This window comes from Solanum stenotomum, chromosome 1 (genome assembly GCF_019186545.1).
Source record: "Solanum stenotomum isolate F172 chromosome 1, ASM1918654v1, whole genome shotgun sequence".
NCBI classification, from domain to species: Eukaryota; Viridiplantae; Streptophyta; class Magnoliopsida; order Solanales; family Solanaceae; genus Solanum; species Solanum stenotomum.
The window spans coordinates 2,744,965-2,762,063 of record NC_064282.1 but is presented as its reverse complement, the minus strand read 5'-3'; the positions used below and the strand labels follow the sequence as shown (position 1 = coordinate 2,762,063).

Sequence of the window (17,099 nt, the reverse complement as noted above, 5' to 3'; positions counted from 1 at the left end):
TAATACTATGATGTGGTCGTGATATGGTTGTGATTGAGACAGGTGATGTGTAATACTATGATTTGATTGTGATTGATGACATGTGCATATTCATTATTCATCCCATGTGTGAACTATCTGTTGCATGAGTTCCGAGACACTGATATGATGATGGATGGATATGAGACACAGTTGAGACTAGCTCCGGCTAGCGATTTGGATGCCGATGGGATCTGGTTCCGGCGGTGATACATGGTCCATGTGTGGCCCCCATGGGTTCTGATTTGAGTATTCAGCACGGACTGATTACGTCAATAGATGTGTATCGTAGGACAGACATGCATCACGACTACATGACATCATTATTGCATTTTGCATCGCATTTGCCTTATCTTTGTCTGTGATGTGTGGATTGTATCGATTTACCCTTCTTATGTGGAATTTGATCTACTTGCTCTTATTTGTTGATCTGAGGTTGATAAGGATATACTGTTGGTTCTGGCTGTTGAATATGATCTGTTTAGTATCGGTTGGTTGGTTTGCTGCTAGATTGAAGTTTCGGTGGTTCGGTTGGGATTGAAAGGAGTTGTTTGTAGCTGTTAGTTTTGCTTAGTTTAGAGTTACTTGCGAGTACCTGTGGTTTTCGGTACTCACCTTTGCTTCTACACAATTGTGTAGGTTGACAGCTCTCTCATATTCGGCTTAGTATTTTCTTTAGCAGATTGAGCTTCGGGACATACTCGATAGGTAGCGGTTCATTCCAGACGTGCCCTTGAGTTATCTTTACTTTCAGTTTTGTTCTATTCGAGAACTATACTCTGAGACTTGTATACTTTTATTCGAATTCTGTATTTAGAGGTTTGTACATGTGACAACCAAATTCTGGGTAGTGTTGAGTCTTAAGTAAAGTCTTTCGCTTATTTATTATCTTTTATTCTCGTATTTCTACTTCTCTATCGTTGTGGTTGGGTTAGGCTGACGTGTCCGGTGGAAAATGGACACGTGCCATCACATCCGGATTTGGGGTGTGACATTTTTGCCTTCTATCACAAAAAATAATTGATCACACCATGAACAACAATTATAAGCATATTAAATAATACTTTCAAGTTCGTTTTAAAAAAAAACAATTATATCGAATTATTTATCATTTTAAAATTTTAAAATAAAATCAATTATCATTTTTTATTTTATCTCTAGTAATAATTGTATCTAAAAGAAATATAACATGAATTAAATTTAACTATGTTGAATCGTTCAAAGATATTTTGATCCTTTTCCCAAAAACTAATTTTCTGATGGTATACATGATCCCACATCACTGAAGCATAGTTTATTTTATAAAAATATTGCATTTTTCATGTAATTTTTCAAAAATATGTCAATTACAAAGACTTTTAAGTCGAAAAACATCTCTTCGTTCTTTTTATCCTCAACATCCTATATTATCACATTTCTTGTCTTTATGAAATAAAGCAAACTTATTTTGACAACTTCTGGATATATTATTGTATAAATAATCGTGTTTTGTTATTTTCTCGTTTTTTGTCATGTACTTTTAGAGTGAATAAATATTTGAGTTTTTAGCTTGATTTAGAAAGATTTCAATCATATATTATATTTTTATATATTAGAAGAGAGAGTTTGAGACACTTTCAACATGACTGTTTTTTGCCATATTTAGAAAGCTTCAGGGCAATTTGGTCATTGCCCCTTGCTTATTTAGAAGGGACACAACAAAATTGCAAGATAAACTTGCTTAGAAAATTTGTACTTCTTTCTTTATTATTTGGACCTCAGCAAAAGCTCTTTAAAAAGTCCATCCTTTTCTATTTATTTACAAATCATGCCTGCCATTAAAGAATATGATGGGTCCTACTTTTTTGTTTTTTCATTAATGTCATAAGACATGGGTCCGCTGAATATTAAGTACTTATTACTTTTTTACTGTCATAAATAAATATTCTCCTTATTTAATTTTATTTGTCTGTTATTTAAGAGTATTTTTTTTTATCTATTCAGTTTCACATTTTAAGAAATATGATTTTTTTTAATCCATATTTTGCTTTCAACATTAATTACTTATTATTTTTCAAGATCTAATACTATTAAAGATCAATCAATAAAAATAGTGTGGTAAATAGTTATATCAATTATTATTTTCTAAATTGGTGTGCCAAATTCAAATATATCAAGTAAAAATGAATAAATAAATAAAGTAATACATGTTATTAGCTCTTATATTAAAAAGATTTTCTTTTATTTCACTTGTTATTGTGATAAATTAAGAAAATTAATTATTTTCAAGTAATTATCTGTAATACTAATAGTTAATTCAAAATTTTGCAATATAATTAAGTATCACTTACATAAATCCCATAGTGTAAGATCTAAAATACATCATATCCCTACTCTTTTCTAATTTACTAAAACCCCTTAAAGAATCATCCATCCGGATACATAAGATTTATCCGAATACATCACCCATGATACACTACAAACCTAGTCAGTTGCACTTAATATGGAACCTAATTGTAAAATTAATTCTAATCCCCAAAATCACACTACAGATTGATGTCAATCTATTCAAATTGTAACAACTTCAAAGAATTGAAAATTCAAACTTTCATCTCCTTCATTTATCAAGAATCGTAACAGATCTAAAGTATTTGACCAAAGTGGTTGATACCAGATTTTCATCTCCTCCATCTATCAGATATCGTAACAGATCCAAATTATTCGATCAAAGTGACTGATACAAGATTTTCATCTTCTCCATCTATCAGAAATTGTAACAGATCTAAAGTGTTCGACCAAAATGGCTGATACAAAATTTTCAGCTCCTCCATCTATTAGAAATCGTAACATATCCAAAATATTCTATCAAAGTGGCTAACACAAGATGAATATATCAATTTTGTTAAGACATTCAGGAATTTGAGTAGCGAGGTGAGTTATGAAGGATACAAAACTGATGGAATTGTTGTTGGACAAACAATTTTATTTGTGAATCTTCCAGTTCATCGAAAATTCTTTCAATTTTGATTCAAAATTGTTGAAAATTTTGAGATTCAAAATTCTTCTCTTAGTTCATTGAAGAAACTTTCATTTTTTATTCAAAATTATCAAAATTTTTGAGAAGATGTATTATGAATATCTTCGTTAGTCTTGTTATTATCTTTGTTAGGGGTTTGAAAAAGTTCCAAGTATTGTAATCCTATTTGATACATTAAAGTAAAGGTTGTCCATAAGGTTTTGTTGTTAGATCGATACATTATTGTGTGGTAGTGATTAACTATTAAGTATCAGATACATGTAGTTAATTTAATTTTTATTTCTGTTTTTGAGAAGACTATATCAATCGTGATACATTAGTATTTATGAATCTTGTATAAATTGATAAGTATTGTATTCCTATTAATTAGATACATTAAATAAGTAAATTTTGCACGTAAAGTGTTTGGTTAGAGTTTGACACATTACTGTGTGATAATTATTATATATCATATACATGTAGTATTAATTTAAATTATTGTATCATGACCAAATGTCTAGCATGATACATTACTATTTTTGTATCTTGTTGTGTTTGTGAAATACTACACTTTATAGATGATACATTATACATTTAATTTGTTATAAAAACATCAAAATGTTCAAGAATGAGGGTATGTATCAGATTATATTTATATTTGTATCTTATATTATATATAAGTTAGCTGTTTGATTGTTTGTGATTGATACATAAAAATATAATTATAAGAAACATCAGAAAACAGAGGAAAATATTAGACGGTATGAAACTTTGGTAAAATTGAAACTAATATTATTATGAGACAATGAAAAGATTAAATAATAATACAAGAATCCTAATCAGCTTCAATGAGGAATTAATTGTTAGAGTCCATAACCAACTCAAATTATGAAAAATTTACAAAGATTATTATCAAATTTTTATTTTTTTATTTTAATGATAGACAAAAGTTTTGTAACTCAAGAAAGCATCCGTTTATGATATGACATTACCAAAATCAAACTTGTGAGTTATTACCAAATAATAATTACTACTATAACATTTTTTCTAATATACGTTGTAGTGTATAAATTTGGAAGTTCACTTATTTTATTTAATTATAAATTTTGGTGTATTTTTAAAAACGGGTAAAAGGTCTATAAATATCTTTTTCTATTTTTTTTTGTCTAAAAATATCCTTAATCTACTTGAAAAGAGACTGATTTTGAATTTCAAACGTGAATGAGAAAATAACTACTAAGATTGTGTGACTAAAAATAAGGAGAGATTTATGGAGTGAAATAAGGAAGGAATAACGTTGATTCTGGGAGTTAGAATTAATGTATCCAACTTTTGGAGGTTTGGGAATAAAATAAGGGATTTTGGAGAATTTTAGAACTAATAGGGAATAATGGCAATTATGGAAACAAAAGGTGTGTATATAGGTAATTTATCCTATAATGTATAATAATAGTTTCAACATGTCAGTTTTTCATCATTAAATGAAAAGATTATGGGTATTATATTTTTAAAAATATTTTTTAATATCAGCTTGCTTGAAAAAAAATTGTTATTTCTATTTTGTCATGTGGACTGTATCAACAATTTTTTTTAATCACTCTTTTCAATTAAATTATACATTATTCCTTACCCAGTATTGAAATGCATTAAATTTATAGAGCATTGAACTTTCTAACTCAACAAATGTACAAGATGCTCAACTCTTTTCTTTTTTTTTTTCTAATGAAAATGGTTATTCTAATGTCTTCCATATAATTTCTCATTTGAATCACATGAAAAGTAAATAATTTCATCATTATACCTTTCATTTGAAAACTCAGATTATTATCACTGTTAAATTTAGTATTCCTTAAATTTAATATAATTAGGTCATTTACAAAAATGATCTTATACCAAATTTTATTTTTATTTTACCAAATTAAGAGAAATTTATTTATTTTTTCTTAATATTGACTTTATGATTAAGTAACTATATTAAATACTAATAGTCAAATTTAACTTTCAATGCATATTTAATAAAATTAATATATGATAAATAAATTTCTTATGAGTTATGTCAAGTCAATATGGACCAAGTAAAACGAAATTCAAAGATATATTTATTAAGTCGGGTTCATAACTATATATTTCAATGTACAAGATTTTGATAAAATAAAATCTTTAAAATTAAATTATAATGTTTTTGAAATTTAAATTATTAAAACATATATAATGATTTTATAGAAAAAATAATATCATAATAAATTGAATGAAAAGGATAATAAATTCAGCTTTTACCATGACAAGGTTGAAAAATATCTTACTCTTGCTATATTCCTTAAATAATTAAGAGTTTAGACTTTAGTTAGGATATTAACAGTTCTTCATTTTTATTTGAAAAATAAATAAATATACATATTTATCTTAATATTTGTTGTTTTAACAAAGATATATATTAACAATTTCATTTTTTTATAACATTGGGCCCGTGTCACGGGGCCACTCCTATATAATTGAGAGTCTAAAATTAAATTAATTAGTAGAGTATGCACATTTTCTTTATTTTTATCCTAATTGTTATTTTAACAATGATATATCAATAATAAATTTTAAAATATAATTAATAAAATTATTTCGTAATAGTTTTTGGTAAAAAAACTAAAAATAAGAACCTTGATGACTATTGAAAAAAAATGTATCATCTTTCGCTAATATATAATAGTAATACTCTATATGTGTATAAAGTGTCGCTTTAAGTATCTAATGGTATAATGTTTCTATGAGTATAATAATTTATTATTTGACAATCAACATCTATTCATGGATTGAGAGCGCATTCAATACAATGAGTATATGATTAATAATTACTTACGATGTGTTTGTTAAGATTAAAAAAAAAATATTTTGGAATGATTTGTAGGAAAATAAATATGTTTCTTATTTATTTTCTTGTTTTTGATAGGTTGACAAAAATTATGATCCTAAAAGCATTTTTATATAATTTAGACAAATACTATAAGAGGTGAAGGTAGAGGGTAGGGATGTATGTGGTGGTGGAGATGAAGATGGGGGGAGCTCCATATTATGGGGTAAAGATGAGGTGTGGTTGAAAACGGAGGAAGACATTATCAATGTAGAATATTATGTGTAACTTTTATTTTTCATACGTCTATTATAGAAATCATTTCCTCATTTTAAAAGGATAAAAAATTATTTTCTAGAGAAAATATATTGCAAAGATTTTAACTGATCAAATATAGAAAAATTAACATTTTACATAACGAACACCACCTTAGATCCATCAAATTTCTTTTTTCCAATTTCACGTAAAAACAAACTTAACAAAAAAATAATAATAATACTTAATAATACTGGGCTCGTGCTGGCACGGGCCATTGCTTTCTAGTATTATTATAAGTGGGAACCTCCAAAATGAAAAGTTGAGTTACCATTTTATTCCTACACTAAATATAAATTTAATCAAATATCTTAATAAATAATAATATTTTAATTATATAAAGATAACATTAAAAGTCCAGCAACTATAATTCTAAAATATAAAACTTATTAATAATCATATGCATTGAACCGGATAAGCAACAGATGGTTCATTTGCCTGTAATTATTATAGTAGCAAATTTCCTCAATATTAATTATAATACAACCTTTTCACATTCCAACATTTATTAGTTTGATTGAAGCTTCTACATGTTATATTTTGTCATCTATCAAATACTTATTATAGCATATTATCTTAATATGTAGTAATTTAGAATACAATGTTTTCTCAACAAAATATTTTCTTGTGTAATTTTCGTTTATTCTTTTTCTTAGTTTTTTTGTACTTGCAATGTATGAATCTCATAACAATGGTTGTACGTAGCTGTTGTTTGGAAGTTGGAAATTAAAGAACATTGTATCATTGTTTAAGTCTTTTCGTCTCCAACAATAAAACTTATGATTTTCTTTAGTTACCTAACTTAATTGATAATGAATTATCTTATCTATTACATTAAATTATGCTCAATGATCAACTTATATAAATGAATTCATAAACCAAGAATATGTACAACTCTCTCCATTAGGGGAAGCATTAGAGGAAAGATTTTAAAGAGTAAGTTCATTTTTCAGCTTTGTTATTTTCTGTGAACGTGCTTGTAAAAATATATTATTCTTGTTTACATAATATTTTATGATTTTTAAGTTTTATAAATTATCAATGTTTCTTATATTCATGTTTATGAGTTAAAATTAAGCTGATGTATTGACATAGAAGTGTTAGAGATTGACTTTTGGTCCTCTTATATGTCATACCTTTACCATTAGCTTTGAGTCTTTGCTTAGCTTGAAGTTGTTTGAAACTTTAATCTTTGATATCTTAAATTTAATGAAGTTGGTAAAAAAAAAATGGATAAATGAAAAAGAATAGGTATTCATATATAATATTTTGGTGATATATGTTTATTAATGTTTTCCTAATTATATAATTAAAGTGGATGAATGAAACTACTCTAACTAGTGAAATTGGAAATCAAAACAACAAATGGAATACACATCAAGAACATTACTTATGAAAGAGTATCACGTAATATATCAATACATTAAATATTGCTCAAAATATAATTCATTATACATTTTACCTATCTAGATAAATTTAGTTATTTAATTTTGTAGTTTAAAATAATATTTAATCATCTAATATTGTTCAACGAAGAAATCATTTGAATATAAGCTAACTATTCATCTATTTTAACTTGTACTTTTTCACTTTATTCTATTATTCATTACAATGATGATTTTGATATAATTTATTTTGTATGAACTACTTGTATGGCACGTGTCCAGAAACTAGTATAATCTTATTTCCCTCTAAACTTGATTCTATAAAGTAGTTTTTTCCCCCTAAAATTTCCTACATTTTTTTTTCCTAAATACAATGTAAAATGTTTCCTAAAAGTTTCAACCTCATCTAGACGTTCATTTGTCCAGTATTCTATTATCAGCTTAATTAATACATATTGCAAACATATTAGCTTATATGTAGGTATGATAAATGAGTGGGTCAAGTCTAGGAGTGTGCACTATTCGGATTTAACTGAATAATCAAATCAAATTAAATTGAATTTTTATTTGAATTGGTTTTTGGGTTTTTTGGATTGATTTTGGATTAATAAATTACTCTGTTTTGTTTTATGGTTTGGTTTGGTTTCAGATTTTAAAAAATAAAAATTGAATTATATACATATATAATGCTAGTTTAGAATTAAGTTGGAGTTAACCACTTTTGTCCTTTTTTGGTTATTGTCTTTCATGATGATTACATTTATATTTTATATTTGAACATCTATAATAAGTATACTTATAAGTATTGTGTTTTAAGTTTTACTTGTGATTTATATTAGAAATATATTTAAGAGATTCAATATTATTACTTTGGTTATGTTATTTATTATTGACATAATCAAATATCCAAACCGAAAAAAATAGAACCGAATAGAGGAAAACCAAACTTAATCAAATTTATTTTGGATAAGATTGAGTTATACTTTTACAAAATCAAAAACCAAAAAATCTAAATCAAATAGTGCAAAATCAAACCGAATGCACACCCTAGAGTTTATTGTTTTTTTTATTTCATTTTTTCGAAAATAAAGTTTTCGGAAAAGGGCCTAAAATTGTGTCGGATTTGGAGCGGGTTTAATTAGTAATGGGTGGGTAATGGATAGGTTTATAAATTATATTAATATATTAAATTATAACCAATAGTTGAGCGTCGCGTATTTAAAAAAATACTTAAATAGTTAAAATTTAAAATTGTTAAATAAGTGGTTGATTTTGGATCCAAAGATGGATGACAAGGGTTGGAGCCAACAGGTGGATGGAGGACATTTTTGTACCATTTCCAATACTTTGAAGGTATTTTTTTTTTAAAAAGTATAGAGTCTCAACACTATTAAAAAATTACTATTTTTTCGGAGGAAAAGGTCGAATAGCTATTTTTATAGATATTCTTATTGGGAAAAAATAGTGCTTAATATTTTCATATGAAAAAATTAAAAAGTTCTCACTAGTATATGTGTCAAAATAACATATGCCAAGAAAAATAAAAGTTTTTGAACACATAATGGATCTTGAAGTACTAACTTTATATTTTTCTGACCAAATTCACTTNCCACAGCTGAAGTCAGATAAGAGAAAAGGTTCACCCGAATTTCCTTCTATAAAAAATTAAAGTTACATTTTATATATAAGGTTCCAATTATTTTTTTATATACTTATTTATATTTTTTAACCTACTTAATAAAAATCCTTATTGTTCCACTATTTGTATCTGGTAAAATACCTTCATATAAATTAAAACAAATGAATCGAAATGTATGATTGATTATTTTTTAAAAAAGAAAGCACATGATGAGAAATTAAATGCTATGGCCTATCTAGACTCAAGGAATCAAAATATTATATTATCATAAAGCAACTTGATATACCATGCAACCCAATGTAGTACAAAATTACAACTCATAAGTTTTGTTCTGGTTGCTCTGAATGATTAAACTTTTGAATTCAACGTTTTCATGGCCACCTGTAAAGTGCTGTTTGTGCTCATTAGAATAATAGAATTTCCTGTTGAAAATAACTATAAACCTTTGACATTATTTCTTCAAAAATTCCTATAAATACATCACCTTCAATGTTAATAAAACTCTACTTCGTGCACCAAATGTTGCCTTCAAGACGTTAATTAAAGCAAGTAAATAGTTTTCTATGTGATCAAGGTGTGTGCGCACGCACGCACATTGAATTTCATTAATTTGTATTGTGTTGTATTATTTTTAAAAAATTTTTTGTTGTATTTATTTCATTTTTGTTGTACGTGTTCTTTATAATTCAAATGAATAAATGTTGATTCTAGTATTATCATCATTTATTCGCTGTAGTAGTAGTAGTATATTATAGTATTATTATTAATTAAAGTTGTTGCCTCCGTCACTTTCTCGGCATGTCTTTGACAGACTTGTAAACCTGGGTCCTAGGTTACATTTATTTTTTCCCGTTGTCATATGTTACATTAATTAAAGTTCCAAGATGGACTACTAGTGCAACTTGCCAAAATTTATATTTTATATATATTTCCAACCAATAACAATTATTCCGTGGGACTCACAAATGGATTATTAGATATCGAAGCCTATGCTAGCACTGATTCAATATATATTATTTGTTGTTACAATTTTTGTGACACTGATAAATATAGAGAGTTAATCAAATTTTAATATAATTTTTACATATTTAAGTTATTAATTATTGCAATTTGTAGTACTTTTACGTAATTTTTAAATAATACTATATGTTACCTCTATTGTTCCAATTTATGTGGCACCAATAGAATTTCGAGAGTCGTATCAAATTTATTATGTATTTTTAAGTATTGTTGTTAATTATTGTGATTTATAGTACATTTTCACGTCATTTTTTAAATAACAAATGTTAACTCTTTGGAAATAAATTCCCATTTTTTAAAAAAGCAAAGGAATATCAAGGAAGTCGTATTTGATTTGGCTCATTTTTTACGATGAACATTTGGAATATTATTTATGTTTTGAATATGTTTTTATCATAAACATGAAGTATAATATATATTTCAATTATTTTTTAATAAACTATCAAAAATAAATCCACTTGATTATCCTATCTGAAATAATAATAAAAGTTGTTTATAAAATTATTAATGCATAACTCGATGAAGTAGTATAAATTTATAATCACAACTATTTACATCGCAATTGTTTGGGGTAAAATATTATAAATCACAATTGTTTGAAAATTTTATGTTATTTTAAATTGGGAATTGAAAACAAAAATATGAAAAAGAATAAAAGGAAAAACAAAAAAGAATTAACATTTGATCTTACCAATAACATCACCTTTGTTGTTTGTAGGAGTTCATTTGTCCTCTAACTTTTCAATATTTACCAACATATGCAAACAATCGTGCATTATTAAAAGAATAAAGTAGGGGCAAAAGTGAAAATAAAAAGTGATAAGGCTGATGCATATGATGACACAAGCAAAGGATTATTTAGTAAAGCAGCGAAACTTTTATAAATCAATCTACGATGAAACTCTTGTTTAGACCAATCATATTATTTTATTTTAACTGAAAGGGCAAATTTGCCCTCCAAATCCCAAGCAAGCATGTTGACCTCCCGCTATGTCAGCAGCGACTCCCTCTTATAAGATAGTAAAAAAAATAAAAAAAATAAAAAATAAAAAATAATATATATATATATATATATATATAGCAACTCCCTCTTATAAGATAGTAAAAAAAATAAAAAATAAAAAATACAATATATTATATATATATATATATATATATGTATATTTCAACCAATAATAGGATTAATAATTTTGTGGGACCCTTAAAGTAATATTTTCTCAGTCTCATTTTATATGAATTTGTTTGGCTTGACACTGAATTTAAGAAAGAAAAATTTTTGAAATTTGTGGTCTAAAATAAGTGATAGGTATTTGTGTGACATTTCTAAAATAGACATACTTAGTATAGAAATATGTCTTTTTAAGACAACTAAAAAAAAAAGTAAATCATATAAACTGAGACGGAGAAAGTACTTACATTCTATATTACTCCCTCAGTTGATTTTTAACTTAATACACCCTTAAGAAAGCTGATTAATAAAATGGAACTATGAAAAAAATTGGGAAAATAGAGAAAATTATACAAATACAAAAAAAATAAAAAACTGATGAAATTAAAGAAAGAAAAAAACTAAATGGAGATTACTTGGTTTTGCAAGATTAGGAAAGAAAATGAGAGAATTAAAGAGTCAATAAGTTGGGTAGTAGGTTAGAGAGAGTAAAAAGATATGTATAAATTGGGAAATGGGAATATACACTATCTAACTATTTTCTTAAACAACAATAACTCTTTTCTATAATTAATTAAAAGTATATGCACCGAGTATAATTACCTATTCAATTTTAGCTTAATTATATAAATTTTTCATAAAAAATAGCGATATAAAAAAAATTATGCAGTTTATTTACGTATCTTCGTTATTATATATCCACTTACATATGAGATTTGTTGAAAAATTCCATATTAGTCTGTTTATACACACCTAACTCGATTCCATGTTACTTTACAAGAAATAATCTAACCAAACATATTTACAAGAGTCGTTCTGTACAAAAAAGAAATCACAATAGTCCATTTAAACTTCAAACTAATGGACAGTTTCTGACAATTTTCTTTTTCAATTGGGAATATATTCCAGCAAAAAATAAGTGGTTCAAAACAGCATAAAATAATAATAAAAAAAAGGTATTCTAGTAAAACCTTCCTCATATTGCTTCCTCCTTCATTAATTCAACCCAAATAAAGTATTTTAAAAAACTACAAAAACTGAATAATAGAAACAAGCCTAAAAACATTAATGCCTCTTGCAGCTTAGGTGAACCAATTTGAGTAATTGATCAACAAGTTCTTTATAGAGATATGACTATTGCCTAATTACTATGTTTCAACAATAATGATATTTTTTTTTTGAGAAATAATTTAACGTAAGTAAGCTTCTCATTTCATCTTTAATGACAGGTTTTATAGCTATATAAAAGTTATTTCTGCAATAAGCTTTCACTATGTACAGATTTCAGGGAAAGACGCTCACAAAGAGTATATTGTATTATACCTTATCCTACATTTCATCAAGAGGTTGTTTCTATGAATTGAACTCATGACCTCTTGCTCACATGACAACAACTAAGTCAAGTCTCCCTTTCTAAACATATGGTATGTCTAAAATTACTAATTTCAATGTCTTCATTCTTTTATAAAAAGAAAAAACTTTGTGCCTAGGGGTAACAAAATTAACCCATAAAAACATAATTCATCTAACCCTTCAAAGTTTATAGAATTACGATCTCTTGAACTCAAATAATGAACTTCCTACTACTATTGCTTCAAGACTCGACGGAATGAGTCAGTTGTAAAAAGCAAGATAAGTATACTAATAGTAATATCCTTATTTTCGGGGGGTTGTGGATTAAGAGATGTAGGTATTTAAACATCCAAATCTATTTAATTTATTAAAAGTAGATTAATGAATTCTTGGTCGTCCTTAACTAAAAATATGGCAAGTCAACACCTGTTAATTGAATCATGAATGTCAATATAGAACAGAGTGAGTCTCATGTTGGTAACTTTTACAAGATTGATGGAAAACTGTAGCTTAATTTTGGAGGCACTGAATGAGCTCTTTTACTGGGTAATGAAGGTGGAAGCTGGACTGTGCCGTTGTCGTGGAAGAGTGTGTATGGTCCTCCACCAGATATGTCTCTTTTCTAGGCTACTTTGGAGTGAAACGTGTGACAAGTAAAATTGAACAGAGAGTAATGAATAATACTTTACAAAAACGAACAAAACAGCAAAATGTATATGGGATGTAGTGCCTAGAAAAACCTTATTGCTTTTTGTCTTCTATCACTAAAAATAATTGATCACACCATGAACAACAATTATAAGCATATTAAATAATACTCTCAAGTTCGTTTTAAAAAAAATAGTTTTCTCGAATTATTTATCATTTTAAAATTTTAAAATAAAATCAATTATCATTTTTTATTTTATCTCTAGTAATAATTGTATTTAAAAGAAATATAACACGAACTAAATTTAACTATGTTGAATCGTTCCTTTTCCCAAAAACTAATTTTCTGATGGTATACATGATCCCACATCACTGAAGCATAGTTTATTTTATAAAAAAAATGCATTTTTCATGTAATTTTTCAAAAATATGTCAATTACAAAAACTTTTAAATAGAAAAACATCTCTTCCTCCTTTTTATCCTCAACAGCCTGTATTATCATATTTCTTGTCTTTATGAAATAAAGCAAACTTATTTTGACAACTTCTGGATATATTATTGTATAAATAATCGTGTGTTGTTATTTTCTCGTTTTTTGTCATATACTTTTAGAGTGAATAAATATTTTAAGGTGCGTTCATTGAAAAAAAAAGTACCATAGATCAGTTTGGCAAGGTTAGAGTAGGTGAGAGCTGGAAGACCATCTGTCATCTGTGTGATGCTTCGATGACTTCCAAATCTGTGGCTTTGGTTAGGTGGATATAAGATAAATAAAAAAAGATAGAGGTTCGATTTCCATGTCGTCATTTTCTACGTTCAACAGGAAGAAAAATAGGATTTTCTTTTTACAATTTTAAAAGTTGCAGAATTATATTTTTTATCCCAAAAAAAAAATGAGAATTAAGGAAAAAGACCCCCTCAAGAAAAAACACCCCAACCCTACCACTCTCTCTTTCGTTGTACGTTCTCAAACAAACACGTGACTTACATTATAAATGCACATAAAAGATATATATAGAACTACAATGTACTAATTAAATGTTTGATTGAACTCAACAATTTTTATAAATATTTAAAATATTATTAATATAAACTTAATTGGGAAGCTAATAGCAATGATATTAATTATGAACTGTGTAACAAATTCAAAATTTATAAACGCTAAATTCTAATTACATCCCGGGTGATACTAAGGTCTTCGATCGTGTGGATCCGGGTGGAAGCTTCTTTTGGTGTTTGAGAAACAAAAGTCCTTTATTTTTGAAAAAATGAATCAGTGAATTTAAAAGGAAATTTTACTCGAAAATATACTGATTCAATTACGTGGATATTGATTAAACATGAAAATCAAAGGAATTTTAATTTGGTTTAAGCTAGTTTATTGTTTTTTTTTTATTTCATTTTTTCGAAAATAAAGTTTTCTGAAAAGGGCCTAAAATTGGGTCGGATTTGGAGCAGATTTAATTAGTAATGGGTGGGTAATGGATAGGTTTATAAATTATATTAATATATTAAATTATAACTAATATTTGAGCGCCGTGTATTTAAAAAAATATACTTAAATAGTTAAAATTTAAAACCGTTAAATAAGTGGTCAATTTTGGACCCAAAGATGGATGACAAGGGTATATTGAAGCCAATAAGTGGATGGAGGACATTTTTGTACCATTTCCAATACTTCGAAGGTATTTTAGGCTATTTTTCGTTTATTTTTTAATTAAAGAAAAAAAGTGTAGAGTCTCAACACTATTAAAAAATTACTATTTTTTTCAGAGAAAAAAGGTCGAATAGCTATTTTTATAGATATTCTTATTGGGAAAAAATAGTGCTTAATATTTTCATATGAAAAAATTAAAAAGTTCTCACTAGTATATGTGTCAAAATAACAGATGTCAAGAAGAATAAAAGTTCTTGAACAAATAATGGATCTCGAAGTACTAACTTTACATTTTTCTGATCAAATTCACTTATATTAGAATTACTCATCAATGATTGATCAAATTTAATAGACCGTCCTTAGGAGAGCTGCAAAAGAGCCTTTGAAGAGTTGAAGGCCGCCTCTGTTCCATGTATTTTTTTCATTGATGAAAAAAGAATGAAAAAAAATATATATTTTATAACATATATTTTCACTGATTCCAAATCTTTATTTCTAGCCGTCAAAGATGAAAAATAGGGCTTTTAATGACTCATTCTGATTTGCATTTGGATGAGTTGGCCGTCTCTGATATGGATCTGCATGATATTGTACTATTTGTGGAGTTCATGTGTATAACTCTAGGAGTGTTCACGGTTTGGTTTGAGTCGGTTATTGGTCAAAACCAAAATCAAATCAACTTAATCGGTTTTAAAATTATCAAAATCAAACCAAACCAAATATAATATACATTTATCGGTTTGGTTGTTTTCGGTTTCGATTTTGGTTTGGTTTGGTTCGGTTATTCGGTTATTAACCATACATAAAAATAAAAGAAACAATTCATTCAAAATGTGAAAAAAGTGACAACAATCCATTCAAACAAAAAAATAGTTAGAATGATTGGCATTACTGAACTTTCGATCATTGAATTTACTGAATAAAACTTCAAAATTCACTATTTTGGCATAAAAGGAAGAGACAATGACATTTTCAGACCCACAAAGAATTTCCATAGACGCTCATATACATGAAACCAATAAGAAAAATGTTCTCACCTTGAACATTTTTTCTTTCATAAGTAAATTATAAATATATTTTGATGAAACATATATAAAATCTTTAAAATTGTTTATGAATATAATATATTATGTATGTATAATAATAAAATTTATGTATATAACTTGTTGGTTCGGTTTGGTTATTTCTTCGATTTTTTTCGAACAAAACCATAACCAAACCAAATACTATCGGTTCTTAACAATCTAAAACCAAACCAAAACCCAAATTAAATCGGTTTGGTTTGGTTTTTCGGTTTGGATCGGTTTTTATCCAAACCATGAACACCCCTATGTATAAGAATAAAAAGATATTATTTTATTCCGTCCTAATTTATATGATACATTTCAAATTTAGTGATTCAAAATAAATCTATTTTTAACTGTAAATTTATTTTTATTCCGTCTCAATTTATATGATACATTTCAAATTTAAAGATTCAAAACAAATCTATTTTCAGTTGTAAATTTATTTGAATGTACAAAACAAGGTAGTGTAGTTACGCCCTTGTTTATCGATTTGGTTGTTATCGATTTCGGTTCGGTTATTAACAATAGTCGACAATTTTTTTAAAAAAAAAATTCATTCAAAGGGGAAAAAGCAACAATTCATTCAAAACAAAAAATAGTTAGAACGATTAACATTACAAAACTTTCTATTACTAAATTCATTGTGAGTAAAGTTTCAAAATTCACCATTTGATCTAGAAGGTAGAGACAATGACATTCCTAGTTCCACAAAAAATTATCATAGTCACTCATATACATGAAACCAATAGATAAATGCTTTCATCTTGGACGTTTTTTCTTTCAAAAATAAATTTTGATAAAACGTATATATAAGATATAGAAAATTATTTATAAGAAAAAATATGTTATGCATGTGTAATAATAAAATATATGTAGATAATTTATAGGTTCGATTCAGTTTATTATTTTTTCAATTTTTGGAATAAAACCTAACTCAATTAGAATACTATCAATTTTAAAATCTAAAATTAAACCAAACTCAAGCCTAATA

General features: G+C 26.6%; 2 protein-coding genes across 5 annotated transcripts in view; both read left to right on the top strand.

The window, feature by feature from the left end:
• LOC125871983 (uncharacterized) overlaps nucleotides 1–17,099 on the top strand; it is a 33,084-nt gene that overhangs the window by 10,929 nt on the left and 5,056 nt on the right. Inside the window, exon 7 of one of the 4 annotated variants that reach the window (XM_049552681.1) lies at nucleotides 13,291–13,373. The exons of 2 other annotated variants lie outside the window; for them this stretch is intronic. In XM_049552681.1, coding sequence (XP_049408638.1) covers nucleotides 13,291–13,361 — 71 coding nt within the window. In that variant the 3' untranslated portion in view covers nucleotides 13,362–13,373. Of the gene's footprint in view, nucleotides 1–13,283; nucleotides 13,374–17,099 lie in introns of those variants that run through there. One more of the 4 variants, XM_049552677.1, reaches the window with a different exon arrangement.
• Nucleotides 11,744–17,099, top strand: part of LOC125871945 (tyrosine--tRNA ligase 1, cytoplasmic-like) — a 167,120-nt gene continuing 161,764 nt past the window's right edge. The window contains exon 1 of the mRNA XM_049552674.1: nucleotides 11,744–11,758. The gene's annotated coding sequence lies outside the window, so the exon portion shown is untranslated. The remainder of the gene's footprint in view (nucleotides 11,759–17,099) is intronic.